We start from the raw sequence: 19,446 nt of genomic DNA, 5'->3' as shown, positions 1-19,446 counted from the left end.
AATTTTTACGTACTGTAGAAGGGGATAAAGTCCCTGTAGTGCACATAAAAAATATGTTAGGGAAGACAGTCTGGGTTACTCCTGCCTCAGGCAAAGGTAAACCCATTCGTGGGATTGCTTTTGCTCAAGGGCCTGGGTGCACTTGGTGGGTGATGCGAAAAGATGGGGAAGTCCGATGTGTGCCTCAAGGGGATTTAATTTTAGGTGAGAACAGCCAGAATTAAACTGTATATTAGTTGCTATATAACCCTGCTACTGTATGTTATCCTTACTATAATTATGTGCTATATCCATAGTACTATAGTAAGAATCACTTAGATCAAGCAAGAAAAGAACTGTGATAAAACTGAGCAAAGCGCAGTAGTGATGGAACCAGAACTGACTCCAGCATGCAACAATCCAATGGTACACACCATCCTCCTGCTGCGCCAAATGTCACCTGCTTGTCACACTGCACTGAAGCCCAATTCTGCTCTACCGACTGAGAGGACTTTGCACCATCCCTCCTGCCCAGAAAAGACTGGTATGACAGATGGAGCCCAGAGTCGGAAACTAAATGAACTCAATGAACATGACCCATGAACTAAAGGAATGATATCTCTGTGTGTGTATACATATATATATATCATTGCTCATATGTCTTAAAGGAATGGAAAGGTGATGATTGATCAGGATGTAACTAAAGGTATGGGAACTGTGCATGACGTCAATGGTATAGAATAAGAGGTGGATACTGTCCTGGTTTCAGCTGGGATAGAGTTAACTGTCTTCCTAGTAGCTGGTACAGTGCTATGTTTTGAGTTCAGTATGCGAAGAATGTTGATAACACTGATGTTTTCAGTTGTTGCTCAGTAGTGTTTAGACTAATGTCAAGGATTTTTCAGCTTCTCATGCCCAGCCAGTGAGAAAGCTGGAGGGGCACAAGAAGTTGGCACAGGACACAGCCAGGGCACCTGACCCAAACTGGCCAACGGTGTATTCCATACCATGTGACGTCCCATCCAGTTTAGGAACGGGGAAGTGGGAGGGGGCAGGGATTCACCGCTCGGGGACTGGCTGGGTGTCGGTCGGCGGGTGGTGAGCAATTGCACTGTGCATCATTTGTACATTCCAATCCTTTCATTATTGCTGTTGTCATTTTATTAGTGTTATCATTATCATTATTAGTTTCTTCTTTTCTGTTCTATTAAACCGTTCTTATCTCAACCCACGGGTTTTGCTTCTTTTCCCGATTTTCTCCCCCATCCCACTGAGTGGGGGGGAGTGAGTGAGCGGCTGCGTGGTGTTTAGTTGCTGGCTGGGGTTAAACCAGCATCTTTTTGGGGGATGTCTGACTGACGATAACCTTACCAGGAGAAAATCCAAATGATGTGTTCCAAATCTACACGATAGCACGATGTAATTAACATTTTTAAAGGGTGAGTAGGTATATTTTCCTTAAGAAAGGACTTTAGATGCTAAAACTCCCTGACTAGGGTTTTGAAGTTTATTGCTGGCAATTTTCATGGAACATTTAGCCATAAAGGACCTTCTCATAGAGTCATCATTTTATTATTCTGAAAGTCACATGAAAAGAGAGTCCTCTTCTGGATCTGGACTGGCTTAACTGCTTCTAAAGCTTCGGGCAATTCCAAATATCTTTTCCAGCCAATGACAGACAAGGCCATCTTCAGAGTGACTACTCTGACTTCATTAACTGCCTATCAGAATAGTTTCCCTGTTGTAGATGGCACACTACACGCTGAAGGACGATCACCTTTAACAGACTCCCTGGTTTCAAATAATTGGTTGTATTTTTATTCATATGGCAGGAGAATAGGACAAACATTTCTATTAGTCCATGCAGAACAGAAACCTACGATAAAAAATGGGAAAGAAAAATAATTTCTACGAATCCATTGTGATCTCTACTTATATACTGGAAGACAGAATAAGTGTAAACATAATGATAGAATGTAAACATATTTTGTTGGAGCCTAAGTGGTTAGGCAAAGCAAACCAATTAATAGAAAACATATTCTTCCTGACAGTTCCTCCAGCTCTTTAATATTACACACATTTAATGCTAATTGAAGCTTGCTTTTAGCTAATAAACTTTCCTTCATGTTAAGCTCATTTAGCACAACCCTTTTGCTCAAATTTCCTCATGTAATTTAACAAGCTATCTGTGTTTAAGAGTAGTTGGTTATTTTCTTGAATATTGAGACAGATAAGAGTTTACCAGCTAATGGAAATCTGCTCTTTTACAGTCACACCTGTATTTTCAAAGGTGTCCCCAAATCTTCAACCAGCTAATACCCTAGAGACTGGAGCAGGGTCCAGTGTTCCCGACTTGGAAACGGGTGTCTTCAAAGAATCACCATAGTAGCTCCTTCCACCTTGCTTAGGTGGCTAAACATAAAAGGGACAGCACCTCTCTCCAGAGACTGTAAGCAGCACTTGATTCTCCTGCTGACCGTAGAGGTTTACCAAGGTGCTTGAAGAAGAGGGGTGTACCATGAGTCTGAAGCACAGGGACAAGCAGGATAGATCCTCTACCTGTTTTTTCGTGAGTGCTGAGCGACTGACCCATCCATGGGGCTATGGCCCATGTGACCGTTAAGCACTTTTGAAAATCAGATTTTAAGTATTTTGGAATAGACTCACGAAAACAGAGGCAGATAAATGATCACTTATGAAAATACGTCTTGCTTGTAAAAAACAAGTTTTAAAATGACATGACATTAAAGTCACTCTTTGGGAGACAGTATTTCATCCACTGATGAAAAATGTTGATGATCACCTCTTTTTTACTTGTGAAGCTTTAGTGGTATTTAGAAATTAATCACACTAAATAATCTAAACGCTGTTTATATGGGACTGAACCCGAACCTTGTTTTCCTCTTGGTGGGACTCTTTTTCAGATTAGATTTCTGTTTCAGCTATTGCTCAGCAAACAGAGCAGTATATCCTGCGAACTCTTCCATGATGAAGGACCTGCAACTTAAACTTCTGGGATGGCTTGGCAACTCCCTTACTTCAAGACTAAATTCATTGCTTCCTCTTGGTCTCTCAAATTTTTTTTTTCTATAATTTTAGGACCAGAAACATTTCTGCATTTTGTAACTTTTTCTTGTTGGACTATGTTAGGATAGTGCCCAAGTAACCATACCAGGGAGTGAAATCTTCTTTTTTCCCTAAAGCACAAGCTTACAAAGCTTTGTTTACTACAAAGTAAACACTGTCACCTCACTCACAAATCTGAACGCTGACTATTTACCTTCTGTGCCTTTTCCACGCCAGTCCAGCCTAACAAGTCTATGTGTCCCACTAAAGCCACAACACAGCTATGAACTGGAAATCCTGGTACACGGGATAGAACGTCTCAGTGGTGGGTACAGGGCGTGAGATAGCTCTGCAAACACAGAGCATAAGGTATTGTGGACTTACAGAGCTTTCCAAGTGGAAACTGAGACAATAAAGGCAATGCCTCTTCCACCTTGAGCTTGCAGCTCAGGCTGTGAGAAGTTAGAAGTCTACCCATCATTCTCCTGAGCCAGAAAAGCTACAGTCTCCGCCTAAGCATGCTCTTCAGAGAATAAAAACCTATTTGAGAAGAGAGACCAACAGTTCAAAGAGTGCAACTCCTCTTGCATTAGCTGTTAATAAATGGGCACTATGTTCCTGCTCCATCAAACCGAATGAAAGCAACGCACAAACCTTCAGTCTTATTTTTTATAGGATCTTGGGAATCCCAGGACACGCTGGATGCTGCAGATTAGTGAGCCTGTCTCCCAGGTAATGTTCCAGCTCTTGCTTTTGGGGCCTTACAGAAAGGACCTATGAAATCAATAGGGCCTTCTCATTGCTTTCATTGGGAGCAGAATCAGCCCACTGCAGAGATGTTCCTGGGTACCAGAACTCAGAACTCCAGGCTGTTGGAGCTACGTTGCTTGCAGGGTTTGTTCTGTCCTCCTGCTCTGCCCTTCTGTTTAAACACAGCATATGGGCTAGCCTGAAACTCTTTTTCCAGAAACACTTATATCTGTAGCTTAACGTGGCTTACTAGACTTAATTTTCTATGCCTCTCATCTCACTGACTTGTAGAATAATTTTGCATTTTTCAGGATAAAAAAGATGGATAGGACCTTAAAATTTTGTGTTGTTAAAAGATACTGTTTGCATTCTTAGCCAGATAGACTATGACCCTGAGACAGGGTATATTGCTTGATTTGGTCAATGAAGTTAACTGAGTTGTTGCAGTTGCTGCTGCAGTTTTTGGCTTTGAATGGCCCAGAGGAACAGGCAATGTCTCTCAGACACCGAGCGGCACAGTGAAATTTGCGCGCACTACGATTCTTCTTAAGTACCACAGCTGAAGCTGGCACCCTGAAATCTGTTAAATTTGGGCTGCTTTTTATGCAACAGCCAATTCTGACAGTGTCCTTAGAGGCTGCTTCACTTAGGTTTCACTCCATAGGCATATTAATGTTATAGCCTTGGTTAAAGCTGAAGAGCTTGCTCACCCATGCTGGGACTGGAGCTTGCAAGAAGCATTGCATATACCCTGCTTAGGGCAGCCCCGCTGCTGTCAGCGGGTGGGGGACTGGTTTCGGACTCCCCCGCTTCTTTCCACTTCACGGCCAGCAGCTTTTCGGGGAGTGCTGCAAGTGGGAAATTGGTGCCTATGCACTTCTTGGCTTTTGGTCCTTCAGAGGTGCGGCAAGTCATTAGGTGACCACACCAATCCCCAACTCTGGATGGACCTTCTGTCAGTGCAGTTTATATTCTGCCAGCTATGGGATGATTCCTGTGATGTTGAGCAAAATTAGAAAAGTGAAAGAGGTTTTCATTTTGTTGCTGATGCCATCATATTTGGACTAAATATACTGACTGTTACTGTATCAGCAGTAAACATACATTGCCTTCTTTCCACATTGATACAAAGGATAATTCTTCTATTCTTTTTACCTCTCCTTACTTACTCTACTGTAAACATGTCGCTCTAAAATACACCACAATTCAAAATATTTCGTTACACTGTTTCTGAAACAGTAAGGTAAGTGCCGCTGCTTTTTCTTAAATGCGATGTGATGCCAGCAATTTCCTTGTATTACAGTACAAAACTGTGCCTCTCTGTAGGCCACCAATTCTTTGAAAGTAATTGTATATATACTTCAGTACATAGGAAGAAATTGCTGATGGTTATGCAATGGGATTTACCTGCACTTTAAAAAAGGCTGTGCAAGTGCAAGATACTGCCAAGTGCTGATCATATTATACTGTCAGCTGCATGTTCACTTGTTTTTACTAGCATACGTATCTTAATGGGACAAAATAAAGATTGCATTGACACAGTATCTTTATATTACATAACTAGCTGACTGTTAGTATAATGCAAACTTTTCTCATTTTCCTATCATAAAAACATTATTTTCCCAACAGTGGTGAAACTCAGCCAGCCAGCATAAGTCAGCCTACTATAGGCAAGTTTAATAAATATGATGACTTTATAAAATTACTGTATGTCTTTTAACAAACAGGAGTATTTTAAATTAACTATCTGAACATTTTGATTAAAAGAAACCATATCTATACAAGGCTTAGCAGCATGTATAATGGCATGTAATGAGTATACAAATACGTAGCAGAGAGTGACCTTCATTTTAAGATTTTGTGAAGCCTGTAGGAATTAGCCAATATAGAGAGTAATAAAATGCTTTCTGACAATATAGACAATCTGTCTGCTACGAATGTCCTGGAAGCTACCTCAAAGGCTAGCCTGCCCTATTTTCCATACCACAAGCACGTATTTGTGGCCACAGAAAATGTTCTTTTAAGCACGCAAGGTACTTAGTACCCAAGCATGCTTAGTACATAAGTACATTACCAGGCATTCACATTGGCAGCCAACAGAATGTCCTTTAGGTAGCAGTATACTCAGAAGCCATACAGCATACAGATTCCCTCATGCACGGAGCAACCCCAGAAACTGCTTTTCCGTCACAGCATACATATACAGACAGAAGGTTGGAAATGAGCCAGACACTGTAAGAACCTCTAAGAGATTACGGTGCAATAAAGTTCAGCCTCTCCGGTGCAGCCACCCACATGCACAGAAGTCAGGCTATGCACACTTCCAGTGTGTTACTGCCTTGCGTCAGGAAAAGCCTATTCTAGCTCATGTTTGTTCCCACCTCTTAATGGGACAGTTGAGTACCAGCTCGTTACTTGGAACGTCTTCGCATATGGTATCCCTAGGGCTGCCAAGGATGACAGAAAATACTGGAAGTGAACAATGGGAGAGACTCAATAATCATCTTCCTTACTCCTCAGACTTGACACAAGCAGGGCTGAGGCATGCAAAAGAACAGCATTTCAAACAGAAGGTCAGCTTCTGCCAGTCTGAGATCTGGTGCATATATTTCATGTAACTAAGTTCTTTTCTTGTGCAAAATACATACAACACAGACTACGCCACCGCGAACCTTCCCTACTTCACCATTCTTATGCCTCAGCCTTAACTAGGACCTGAGCTTTTGTGCCACACAAAGTCTTAGCTCTCTGCTGAGATTACAAATACAGATATCAATTAGATAAGCTGTGAAATTCCATGTAGCAAGAAGACCTCTGAGAACTAAATCTGCAGGCTGATACTCCCATGGAATGTAATTTAGTTTGGAAATACTCAGCAAGAATTACTTTAAATGTTGTCATTTACTAAGTAGACACTTATGTTTTAAAAGCTATATAGGATGTTGTTTCACAGAATCATATTACCATATTGCAATTCATTTTTAAGAGGTTAGCAGGCCTGTGGGAATGGGATGGTACTACAGACTCCATAGGCTGTCTGAAAACCAAGTATATGATGCTACTGTCTGCCAGCTGATTGAAAGTGAAGCTATCAAGTTTCAGCCCAGTGCCACATGTAACTGGTCCCTAAGCACCCCTCCTTCAGATACTCTTGTTTACAATCTCATGAGGAAATTTGGGAGCTGAAGGGCTGGAAATCTGGTAATCTCCTCAGGACAGGGTGGGGAGGTGTAAGAAGAAAAGGTACAGTAGGAGAGCTTGCATAGGTTTGTTCGCTCTTCGGGGCTGTCAGATCCAGCATTTTTTTGTATGAATTGTTTTGAAAATCAAATTCACATCCCCTTTTCACCACCACACATATTTTCGAAAGGTATTTCTATGTTAAAAGTAGAAATGAGAGAAAAACTCATAGCTCCAAGTATCTGAAATTTTAAACTCGAGGTGAGTTTCCAGTCACATAAATGTTTTGGTCTAAAGTCTCTCAGCCCCCAAATTTGGGTAACCATACAAAAGATGACAAAGCTAGAAAAAACCCAAGCCTTACCTTCTTGTAGAGACTTCTCAGGTCTCTGTACTGCCACATACTATTGAGGACCTGAGATGCTGCTTTCACCACTTTTGGCGAATGCCTGTTACACACATATATTAAAAAGGGAGAGAGAAAGAAAGAAAGAGTGAGAAAGAGACTGTTAAGTACAGGACTCCATTCACCCCAATTTTCAAATGCATCGCTATGGATTTAAACCCACAATTAAAGTGTTTCAAATGTACCATAAGAACTTTGGTTGACATCTTGGAGACCAATGTGTTTTTAAGCAAGGGCAATACATGTTATTTCTATAGTACTAATTATTCAGTGAGGAGCAAAACGTGTGCTCCTCCGACCACTGAGAACAAGGATTCATGCTGAGAGCATAGTAAGAAGAACGGGAGAGGTAGCAATTGGCAAAATTGTTGAGGAGCCAAGTGGTATTATGTACATCTAAGAAGACGTCCTGGCTACAACTTTTGGCATAAAGGACAAGAAGTTAGAGCCAGAGTTTCTTTCTCTATAAGCTGCCAAACTTCAACTCTTGACAGTGTGCTCAATGCATTAAGCGCCTCTTAGCAGTGGCCAAAAGAAACACTCTAGATGGGTGATGAGCACTGCTTTTGAAGTGCAGAGCCAAGATGCAGAAATACAACTGATTACAAAAAGTCATAAGAAATTTCATTAGGAATCCAAATTAGGACTTGCATCTTGCTCACACCATTACCCTTTAATGACGACAATACAATGTCATGTTGAAAACCATATATAACTTCACAGGGACTTTCTCTTCAGAAAGGTTTTGACAGAAGCTCTAAACTAGTGTTACAGTCAGTTGGAGTCATATATTCCTCTTGGGATAGGTAACTTTAAAAAAACTCTAAAAAAATAATATCAGAGAGTATTCAGCTCAGTGAAGAAGGGTCAAATAGAAAAGGGCGGGGAAGATAACCCAGCCCACTGAGGAAGCACACACTGTGCTGTACCAAGAATACACATAAAGCAGTAGAGCGCTAGAAAACCTTGCAAAGGCCAAAGTCTGGAGTGAGGCTTGATGGAGTTCAGGGCGGTCATTTAGGCGATTCATGTTTTACTCAGAAAAGGCACATGGATTGCAAAACCAAAGAGAAACCAGAAAACCGGCAGCGTATGTTACTGGTTTGGGCGGGAAGTCTTCTCAGGGGTCAGGCTCTGGGGCATCCTGTGGTCTCTGAGAAGGACCACAGGTAGGCTGACACTCACGCTGGTAAAGCAATGGTCATGACACAACTGATTCAATTACCTTATACAGTATTTTCCCAGTAATTTATCTGGTGCTTTTTTTTTTCCCTTTTCTTCCATTTCTTGCCCAGAGTACAGCAGTAGGTGGGTAATTGGTGCATAAACAGGAATTTGATGAACGCTTTCAAGCATAATTGTCTTTATTATACTCCCAGCTGTACTGGCTAGTGGGGTGCTGGTAGCACGGAGTAACCAGGAAAATAACTGCGCCGACCATATTGTGAGCGTTGAGGAGAAACATGAACTATGCAAAGCCGATATGGGCTTGGCCAATGTGACCTTACGAACACCAGTTCTCTCGTGCTGTCCTACAGGGAAAGCGCTCAAGCCCTGGGCATGTTCCAAAGGCTCGCAGGGGCCAGCCCCACACTCCTGGCACCGATACATACCAGGATGCATGGCCAGGGTAGTATCCTGCACTTGTAGAAGCAGAGGCTTCATACCAGACAAGATAATATCATACTGAAGTGTTTTACTGCATTAAAGCGAGCATGCCAGAATTTCCTGTCAGTCCAATGACCGGGAATTCTGATTTGTAAACAATGGATTACCTATAAGAAACCAAACCAAAGCAATAGTGCGCAATACTAACAACTCTGAAAGCTGAAAAATGGAACTTTCACTTAAGATGGGCATTTGTAGCACTGTGAGTTGACAGGTTTTCTTCTTCTAGAACTGTGTAACCTGTGCCAGTAATAACACAGGACCGCAACTCAAAGTACTTGAGAGGAGGGATACGTATCATGATCTGGGAGGGCGTTTTGGAATTACTCAACACTACCTGGGCTAAATACCTTCATTCAACATAGATATGTCTTTCACAGTTATGAGGGATACTTAGACAGGGAATTATACCCTTGGATCCTCCTAAAACTGCCCATGATACTCTGAAAATTCCAGACTCAAGAGGTATTAATAATCTCTGCCAGATAACGAACAGGTAGACAAATGCATTATTCTGAGGAAAGACACATTCAACTTAAGAGAAATGGATATGAACCTGCTTGCAATATCAGTACATTTGATCTAGAAAATATAAATCAAAATTTTAAATAGATTTAATAATAATAAAAATGCAAATGTAAATAAATTGGCAGAGCATGGGGAGCTCCCACAACTGGAATCACACACTTTGTTACGCTACTACTTTTTACCCCTTACAATTAGAACGTGAGAATGTTTCAATAATGAATTTGGTATGAAAAGAAAAGGGTGACAATAGAGGAAAAGAAATGTGATTAAATTATATTGGCAATGCTCCGATCACATAGGTGAGCATAAGTTCTCATACCAAATGTAGGGTGCATAAATCTTTCCTTCAGGTTGTGGCCTGGCTTTGTGGGGCTCTTTTAGAGCTCTGATGCTGCAGTAGGCTGTGTGATGACAGCTTCGAGTAGGTGGACTGATGGGTTTTGTGCACTACAGTGAAGGCTTTTTGTTTTCAAACTGCCATAGTCCCATTGCACTATACTTCTGCAGGTTGACAAATATGAGAACCAGGCTATCTGTTTTAGGCAAAAGAAGGATAAAGAGTGAACTCTTCATGAAGAGTGCGTACATAGGAAAACAGACAAGATGAAACCATAGCTGCTCTGAAAATGGCACAGTCGTGTGTAAGATTTTTGCATGTTTTGGTGCCTCACAAAGTAGCCTGCAGGTATCCTAACGCTCCCTCAGAAGCGAGGTGCTAGGAAAATCCACGGATCCATTTTTCTACTCTGCCCCACCTCACCAGCAAGCTGGTGGCAAGGAAAAGGGTGCTGTGAAGAGGGACAATGACTTTACATTCTTCACTCCCAGAGCAAAAGGAGCAGTTACAGAACTGCGGTGAGGTCCCTTCCTTTCACAGGATCCCTCCACCTGCATGTCACCCCTTCTGCAGGGTGCAATCCAGCAGCTCTGGTCCCTAATGTTTATCAGGATCTTCTGGAAGTGCTTAGAGGTTGTGGTTACTGTAGATAATTACTCTTCCTTAAACTGCACACGCGGTGCACTCCATGCACTGCAGATGGTACATTAAAAATAAACCACAGCAGAGACTTTTGCCATTGGTATTGTCTGTTTCTTGTCACCCTTCACACTGGGCATATGATTTCTGATGAAACTAAACAATTCAACTCACGATTGCACAGAGGAGGCAAACACATTCAGGACTAGCAATAACTACTGGAGATGTTAAAAAGGTGCAAGGTGATTTGCAAAACATACTTGTCTCCTTTACTCTTAGATATGCCAACCAGTTTCTCAATGCCGCCTGCGTCTCGTAAGGCCTTGGCATTCTCCATGTTTTTAGTGATGACTTCATGCAGAGTGCAGCAAATGGCAGTAACGGTGTCATCAGACATGGCCTTGCTTGCTGAGCTGTTGCTGTTGTTAGCGCCTGGCAGTCGGTGGACCAGATCCCTCATGGCATACTTGCCTTTGTTGAAAGAAAATGAAGGGAGAATTCAGAAGATACAGCAATAAAGGGGGACGGAGAAGAAGTACAGGGAAAACACGCAAGACTATTAGCACCATTTGCATCATTGCATGTAATCTAATTGGCTAGTGATACTACTTTGGAGCAAGCCACATTTATACGATTGCATGTTCAAGCATTTCACACATTAGGGACTCCTAATTTCCATACTACATCACTTGGAGACTTTGGATATGGCTACATCATGCCCTTAGGAGAATGAAACGATGATAGTAAAAGCCAAGTATATGTACAAAAATAACCTGAACCCCCAACTTACAGAACTTGGCAAGTCCTCATCTCCCACCACACAACTCGTAACTTGTTACGATAAGTAAAATGTGCATCAGTTGTTAAAAACACTACAGTGAATGCAAAGCCAATGACGTGGTTATTTGTGAAAAAGTCTTCTCTGAAGGAGCAGTTTCACTGTACAAGGTTAATTCTCTACTGCGTGCAGTAATTTAACTGGGTCCATTAGTGTTTCTTAGACTTTATTGCTCAGAGTGGACACCATCTTTTCCACACATCCTTAGTTGTATGGATGGTACTGACCAGAAAGGGAGCCTTTCTGACATCTATTCCCGTCTGATATTTAGTAAGGAGTTTATATAACACTAACCTCCAGAACTTAAAATATCCTAAAATGAAAGGTGTAATGAATTTTTAAAATGCTTACATTGAACTGAAGACATGAAAAAGAAATTCTGTTGATTATGGTTGCACTGAATGATCTTAAAGGTCTTTTCCAACCTAAATGATTCTATGATTATTATAACTTCTTTCACGTTTAAATGAACAAAGGGTTTTTTTTGCAAAAATTGTGCCTGAAAGAAATGTAGTGCTTGTGAAAAGAACACAAGAACAGCCTCTGAGAATTTTTTTATATATATCTATAGTATAAATGTAAATATATATAAATGTAGGGTAGGGTTAGCACTGCCACAGATATATGAGAAGCCTCACACCAGTTCTAGAGGGTCACTATTATGGTAAAATGGCTGCTCAGTCCTTCAGTGTGATGAAGACAAGATCAGAGAGGGCGAGGGCCTGGTGAAGTTGTTGCTGAGGTCAGTGAAACAACTCCAAATCACCTTCAGTGCAGCTGTGCTAGGAATTTGCATACAGCAATCATCATGAGTGTATCATGCAGGATGAAAAGGACAGGAAAACTGGGAAAAATAAATATAATTAGTAATCTAATCTACATCACATTTTATGAATGAAATAATCAGGTATGATTATTGTATATAATATGATAATTTAATCAGATTTGTTGATAAATTGAAAAAGTTCTGATCAATTAGTATTTATGAGTACTTATTAAAAATCTTATTTCTGAATTCATAAACTGAGTTGTGTGCATCCATATTTGAAAGCTGAGGTAAGAGGAAAATCACATCTTTTAACTACGAAATGTAAAACTATTTTTATTTCTCACAATTTTGCCTGCTGTGGTAGAAATACAGCCAGTCATTTGGAACAGAATATTCATAATACAGATAAAAACTAAAATTTCCGTACTGAAATGATAAACCTAAAGGCTATCAAATAGATTTGGTGGTAACGTGAGATCTTAGAAACTACTCACTCTTTATCACGTAAAAACATTCCTGATTATAAAAAGCATAACATTACCCACAAAATGTGTGCAGTAGGATTTGAATCTTACTGGTGTGCTGCAATACAAATACAAATCTTGTCCTCAAACATTTTTATTTCTTTGCACTTAATATTTAATTAGCCATTTGCATCATTAACTTTTCAGCAGTATTATTACTATCAGATGTAGTACAGATGTTAAGACCACTTTCTCTTTCAGAAATAGTTTGTCTGAGCAAACTGAAAATCTTTTTTTCCCCTACACATATATGAAACACTGTTCGAGAACAGCCTGAAATACTATTTACATCTGCATCTGTTTGATCTATGTGACATGAACACATTAATAGTTGCTTATCACTTACAGTGATTACTTCAGTCTGTAGCATATAGGAAATTAAGCTTGTGTATCAAAAAAATAAAATAAACCATGATTTGCTGTAGCTTTTACTCTTCTAATGCAGTGCCTGCCACCAGTTAGGAGTACGTACAAGTAGATAAACCAGATCAGTGAGACTTTCCGCTTTACTCTGTACGCACATCCAGAACAGACCAATGTTCCTTTTTCCTTTTGTACCTCACTTGAAGTGCAACGGAGTGTCTCACCACCTCAGTCCTCTGATGGAACCAGAAGACAGTGATCATTCCATCAGGAGCCAAAGACTGTGTCCCTTAGCACTGGCTGTAAGGAAATCCGGATGGCTGCCCCAAGCAGATTTCATTCCTGGAACTGACCTGGTATTCATACCAGTACACATGCCTAGACACACAAGATGCTTCTTACAATAAACAAAAGCTTTGGAGCTATCAGGAAAAGCTCAGTAGGAAAATGAAAAAAAAACCCCACCCCACAATCAAGCACGGTATAAGCATTCCGGACATGTTAATGCTCGACGGTTCTAACATTTCTGCTGCGCACACCCTTAAGTTAGGCATGAGAAGATCAGATCAGTATTAGATACTTCAAAACAATAAACCAGGCTTTTTATAGATGATGCATAACAGTGCGACAGTACAGCATCCCTTATTCTGAGCGGCTGTAGTAATTCCAGCTCAATACTACTATTCAATTCTTAATCGGTTGCATATTTAAACTAAAATATATTCTAAGTGGGTTTTTTTGTTTTTGTCACGCCCCCTGCCCCCAAGAATTGCATCAAATTTAGTCTTTGGCTAGAAAGTGCCAGAAGCCCCACAGCGCACATTTTGTCGACCGAAAACCTAGCCAGCGTATTGCAGCTGTGGCAGCTGTGCAAGCTGGTGTCCAGTTTGGAGACGTCCCTGTCAGAACCTGTAAGGACAACACCGGGCCCCTAGTCCTGCCCGGGGGGGGGACACGGGGTTCCTCCTCCCTGCCCTGTCCCCGCGGTGCAGCGAAAACCAGAACTGCCACCTCCCACCAAAGCTGCTCGCATGTGCGGGGAAAGCATCTGACCGCGCAGACGGGCGTCCCGGCTCAACGTGTCCTTCCAGAGGCTCACCAGAAAAAGGTGGCACGCCGGGCTCCCAGAAGAGGCGAGTGGCTGGGCTATAGCGATGATCTAAGCCGCTGTTTACATGGTCTTAAAATCTATTAACAAGTGTAACTGTTAACGTATCTGCTGTGGGTTTAGTACTTCAAACGCTTTGTTAGCTATTTGGAAATACATTTGGGATGAGAAAACCCCCTGCCTTAGCCATAAAAAATGTGTCTTTAATTCAAAACGTATGAACTTATATTGAAAAAGACGTAAATTTAATATAGAGTTGACTGATGAAAGTTAAAAGTTAAGGACTATTCTTTATAATGCTGAAAAGCTTCCACAGTAACTTGCTTGCATTCTAAATGTGTTTTCTAAAACTATACATATAGTTAGTTAATAAATTACTGTACTTCATTCACAAAAAAAAAAAAATCAATTGTCAGTTAACTTCTCTTACCTCAGTTATGTTCCTGCTGCTTTACAATAGACATGAAGGAGAGAAAAGTCATGTTTTCTAGCATTAGCGATAGAAGAAACCCTGCTCTAGTTTAGAGTGGTCTAAATGTTGAGTAATGCTAATGAAAGCACAGCTACTGCTACATCAGCCCAACACAGCTGACAACACAGGTGAGCCTTGACTTTGCATTAGCCTATGTTACAACCTGCAGAGCGTTTGCATTTCGAATTATTTTTTCAACGTTAAGAAGCTCTTCTGGAAGCAGACTGAAACGTATGATGGAAACTAGTCTTGTAATGTCAGCAAAGTTTTATCTAGCACTACTAGTAGGAAGGCTGGGGAATTCGACTTGCAGTTCAGGAAGCCTCCCTGAGCTGAAAGAAGAACTGATGAGGGTCCTGGGAAGAGAGGAGCACGTGTGTGAGAATGATATTAAAAATAAATAGCATTGTTAATTTTCATTAGGGTTCATACAGAACTGCTTTGATCTACAAATAAATTGATTTTTTATTTGAGCAACATTACACATTATAAGACCCAAAACTGATTTGATGTTTTAAAGAGGATTTACATAATATGATTAAACATAACCACCAGCTTGACAAGGAAAAAAGAAATCATATTTATTTGCTCAATTTCGCTCATAAAGGAGTGAATTTCACTTTCATAACGGAAGGAAGAAAGGCATTAGACAGCCATAATTTGGGGGCCGTGTCACAGGAAAGGGGTTGTCCTGTAGGTGTTTGGGACAGCATTTTTCTGATGCTATACAAGTTATTCTTCTAAGGCAAGACTTCCATCACCTTTATACTGAGAGCAGGATTCGTCTATCACTACACACTAAGTCTTTGACTGTAAGATGATAACGTTTGCTTACTAAACATTTCAACAATGCAGATTTAAGATCTTTTCCTTTGCATGATAAAGTCTCATTAGCACCTTAGTACATGCCTCCATTACTTAATTCAGGAAACTTTGTCCTTCATAGGATCAAACTGATAGCTGTCCTAAGAAAGATTCTGCCTTCGGAGGAAAACAATAGAGCAAGCTATTCTTCTGGTAGATTTAACAGGAGTAAAATCATTACAGGTAAGGTTCCACTTCTGGAAATATTTCCCTACTATTGCCTTGAGACAAAATCACTGCTGATGTAACCCCATTGACTTCATTTCCATTTTCACTCATCTCTGAAAAATGACTTTGACACATTGGCACATTTATTAAATAGTGGTGACATGGTTCCTAGTTTGAGAGAACAAGACTAGGAAAATTAACCTACTGATAACACAAGAAACCTCAAACAGATATTAATTCAAACTAAGAACCCTGTCCTTGAGGTAGAGCTTGCTCTAATAAAAGTAATACCTCACCATTTTTTTCCATTCAAAGATGCTCATTAATTCACATTGTGTAGCTAGATAATATAAAAATAGCAAAATGCCACCATATTTTGTTGTAATGCTACAGATATCCTATTCCAGAACTACTGGGGTCTGTATGTCATAATATATGTGAATTTTGTTCTCTTTGTTCTAACATGTGCGCTCCACTTGAATTTCCAGATGTGTGTGTTTTTGTGTGGTTTCATCATCCTTGTGTTTTTAATGCCATCCAACTTCAATATTTCACAGTCTTTATGCAAAGAATATTACTGGGAGAGCTTTTATTATTACTTTCAATCATTACTTAATAAATGTGCCAAAACTGTCTACTTAATTCCGATGGAACAAATTTTGATCGTGAGTCAGTATATTCAACTGATAGTCTAATAAATTAGAGCATATTTATCACATGATAGCAGTGGCAGACATACCACTACTGTATTTGATAAACAGTTCATTTGTGCACCATGCTTTCTCTTGTCAGATACTGTTGCTTTAAGGTGTAATTATCGATAATCACTATTGGCACTAGTGTAGCACCTGAAAGTGCCCCTCAGGGTCCAGCTGTCGCTGTTCCAGAGGAACCCCGTCCCTTCTCTGAACACTGCAAATCTTCTAGGACATACTGAGGTGCAAGACGGGGTGTAAGAGCCCCCCCAAAAGTGAATAGGCTTAGTACGATATGTAGCAAACTCTGGAGTTGAACCGCCTAGACAGTATGAAGTATTTTGTAGGCATCAGGGCAGCTGTGAATCCCACGTGATTTAAGAGGGTAAAGGTTTGTTAGTTTTCATAGGGAGATCTTCTTCTGCCACTAAGAAACTCGAGGGGGAAAAACTACCCTGAATTTTAAAGGCAAAATAGGTTAAGAGGTAAGAAATGCTGTCAGACTGGGTCTTGGAGCCAAACGCTTGTAGTTTTTTGTGGAGGAAGCAAACCCGAGAAGATGAAGCAGGGTAATGCCAGAGCTGTTGGGGCAGCAGCAAAGGCAGCAGGGGGAAGGAGACAAAGTTGTATTTTTGAAAGCAAGAAAAGCTGCAGTACTGGGGTTGAGACACTCGTCCCTGAGTAGACGATTACTCCTCAGACTTTGGGGAGCACCAGGAAAGGTGTAGGTCAGTCAAGAACAAGAAATAATCAACCTGATGTGGCAACGTTGGTTTATAAAGGAGGACCCCTATTCCAGAAGACAGAGCAGCACAAACTGAAGTAAGGGTAATTAGCCACCACAAAGTTTAATGCCCTCTCACTCAGCACTGAATGACCTGACTGCTTCCACACAGGTTTTCTACTACAACCACTGAGCCAGCGACTTTGCTATCCAGCCCACTCCATAACATATAGTCCCTAGCGCTGCCGACTGCAGCGTACATTGCATGTGAAGGAACTGTAAGTCCCAACAGTTTGTACACAGCAACTCTCTCTTCCCTTTGCCTGGTGACTTCTGGTCTGACACCATTTCAGCTGTTGGCAGAGCAGATTTATGAAACTCAAAGGCAGTGGCTACTGTCAAACCCACGTGGTCTGACCAGCGCTAGCTAACGGTCTGCGGTGTTGCTCACCACAACAGATCACTTTCTTGTTCCTAAGACCACCGTGCATGAAGTAGTATTGGAAGAGGAAAGTGCAAAAAAAACTTGAGCAGTGAGACTGAAAAGCATGTGCCCGAAAAGCATGGGCCCCATCACTTCTAGCAAGCGTCAGAGAACAAAGGATTTTGGATCAGTTTGGGATTTAGGTGTAAAAGGAAAGATAAAAGCATTTTTAGGCACGTAGCGGGCAATTCATGTGCCCAAACACAGGGGGCTAACGCAGTTTCAAATTCCCTTGGATACCTGAGATACTTGCACAACTAGTAGACCTATGGAAGATGCACAGCCTTCTGGAAAAGCAGATGGAGACAAGGTAGGATATGCTATCATCTTTAATGTTTAATGCTTATCTTTAGGCACCTGAATCTCATTCTCAATGTTTGGCCAAAAATGTTATTTAGGTACCCAAGTCCTTTTACTTCTTATGTTAGGGATGTGCACAAACATTTGTAATCTCTGCAACTTCAGAGTAAATGCACATGAGGGCATTTCACTACATAATGTTAACTGACTATAGTCCTGCAATTATCCCTATCCAAAAAATTATCATCTCAGCTCAATCATTTGTAAGGGAATGAGTGATGAGTTAACTTAGACTGGTTTGAGTAAGCATCTCAAAACTCATGGGCTGGAGCCACTGCTTTAGCTGCTTCACATTAAGCCTAGCCTGCCAATTAAGCTGGGATAATGAGTGCTTTGAGCTGGAGAACAATTCTGGGTTTCACCTCCTTGCAGGTTTATTTGAACTTAAATTTTAAGACTCTGTGGAGATAAATTATTTTTGGAGAAGACAGAAGGAATAAAACCCGTTACACACATATACCCTCCTGTGCCCCCAAGCACCCAGGTGCACTTTGCTCAAGGCTGCTGAGACAGAACAAAAGATCAGGTGGAGGTCTCAGATTCTCTCTTCCCCTCAGAAAAATGATACGCACTTTTCACTTTTCCACCACCTCTGATGACAGGCAGCGAGATTTCAAGATATAAGATTGGTATTCGGTATGGAGCATGACAAAGAGGAACAATATCTTCCCTGATGCATTGTATGTGATGTGCCATTCATTGGGTTTCTTTTTTTCAAATCTTTTTTATCAAGAATAAATTCAGCCATAGGTAGTGTAGCATATAAAGCCCTACAGGGAGCAGGAACAGTCATCTTTTACAGTTTCAGGGAAGAAACCCTCAAACTTTCATAGAGAGATGAAAGTACATGAACTACCAATATCTGTGTTGGCAATGTGAATTGAGATTTGCTTGTAAAAGAATCAAATATCTAAAAGGGTAACCAATATAGAAGCTTTTATCTTTTTAAAAAGATTAAGGATGCTGGTTCTATATTTTGCAAGAGAAAGGTATGGCATGAGAAGAACCAGGAATGACAAAGGGCACAGCCATAACAGGGATGGAAGAGCAGTATGTATAGAAGCTAGAAGCATTGGACAAACACAAAAGAGAAGCATTTTGCTATTTTCACCCTGAACATGCCATGGGAAATCACAACTGGGTGTAATGCAATCACCACTTTTCAGCAGATTGCTTTCTCACATCCACGATCCTTCACAGATTTTCTTTCCTGCAGCAGCATTTTAACCTAGCCACCTTCCTCCTTCAGCTTGTCTGCTTCCAGAAATGTAACTTTTCCATTTCATGTATTTCCTGCTTCCCTGTGGCTGATCATTTTTCTTGCTTTCAACTCACCTTCTCAGGGCTGCCCCCTCCTCCCCGTATTACACAACTGATATTTTTTCTTCCTTGAGCTGTACCCCCTCAGCCCTTTGGGTCTTAACCACTAAGCTTTCATGTTCCTTTGCCATCTCTTGCATATCCAATATTTAAGTGTATATCTCTGCATCTGCCTTGTCTGCCAAGCTTTTCCATTCTCTCCTC

At 40.9% G+C, this 19,446-nt stretch overlaps 1 protein-coding gene across 7 annotated transcripts in view; it reads right to left on the bottom strand.

The window, feature by feature from the left end:
* The window catches only part of CTNND2 (catenin delta 2), a 702,624-nt gene that overhangs the window by 41,417 nt on the left and 641,761 nt on the right, over nucleotides 1–19,446 (bottom strand). For all 7 annotated transcript variants that reach the window (XM_052781625.1, XM_052781615.1, XM_052781635.1 and 4 more), the window contains 2 exons: nucleotides 10,814–11,024; nucleotides 7,340–7,424 (listed from right to left, as the gene is read on the bottom strand). In XM_052781625.1, coding sequence (XP_052637585.1) covers nucleotides 7,340–7,424; nucleotides 10,814–11,024 — 296 coding nt within the window. The remainder of the gene's footprint in view (nucleotides 1–7,339; nucleotides 7,425–10,813; nucleotides 11,025–19,446) is intronic.

Source organism: Harpia harpyja, chromosome 1 (assembly GCF_026419915.1).
Source record: "Harpia harpyja isolate bHarHar1 chromosome 1, bHarHar1 primary haplotype, whole genome shotgun sequence".
Taxonomy (NCBI): domain Eukaryota; kingdom Metazoa; phylum Chordata; class Aves; order Accipitriformes; family Accipitridae; genus Harpia; species Harpia harpyja.
This window is presented reverse-complemented; position numbering and strand designations above follow the sequence as displayed.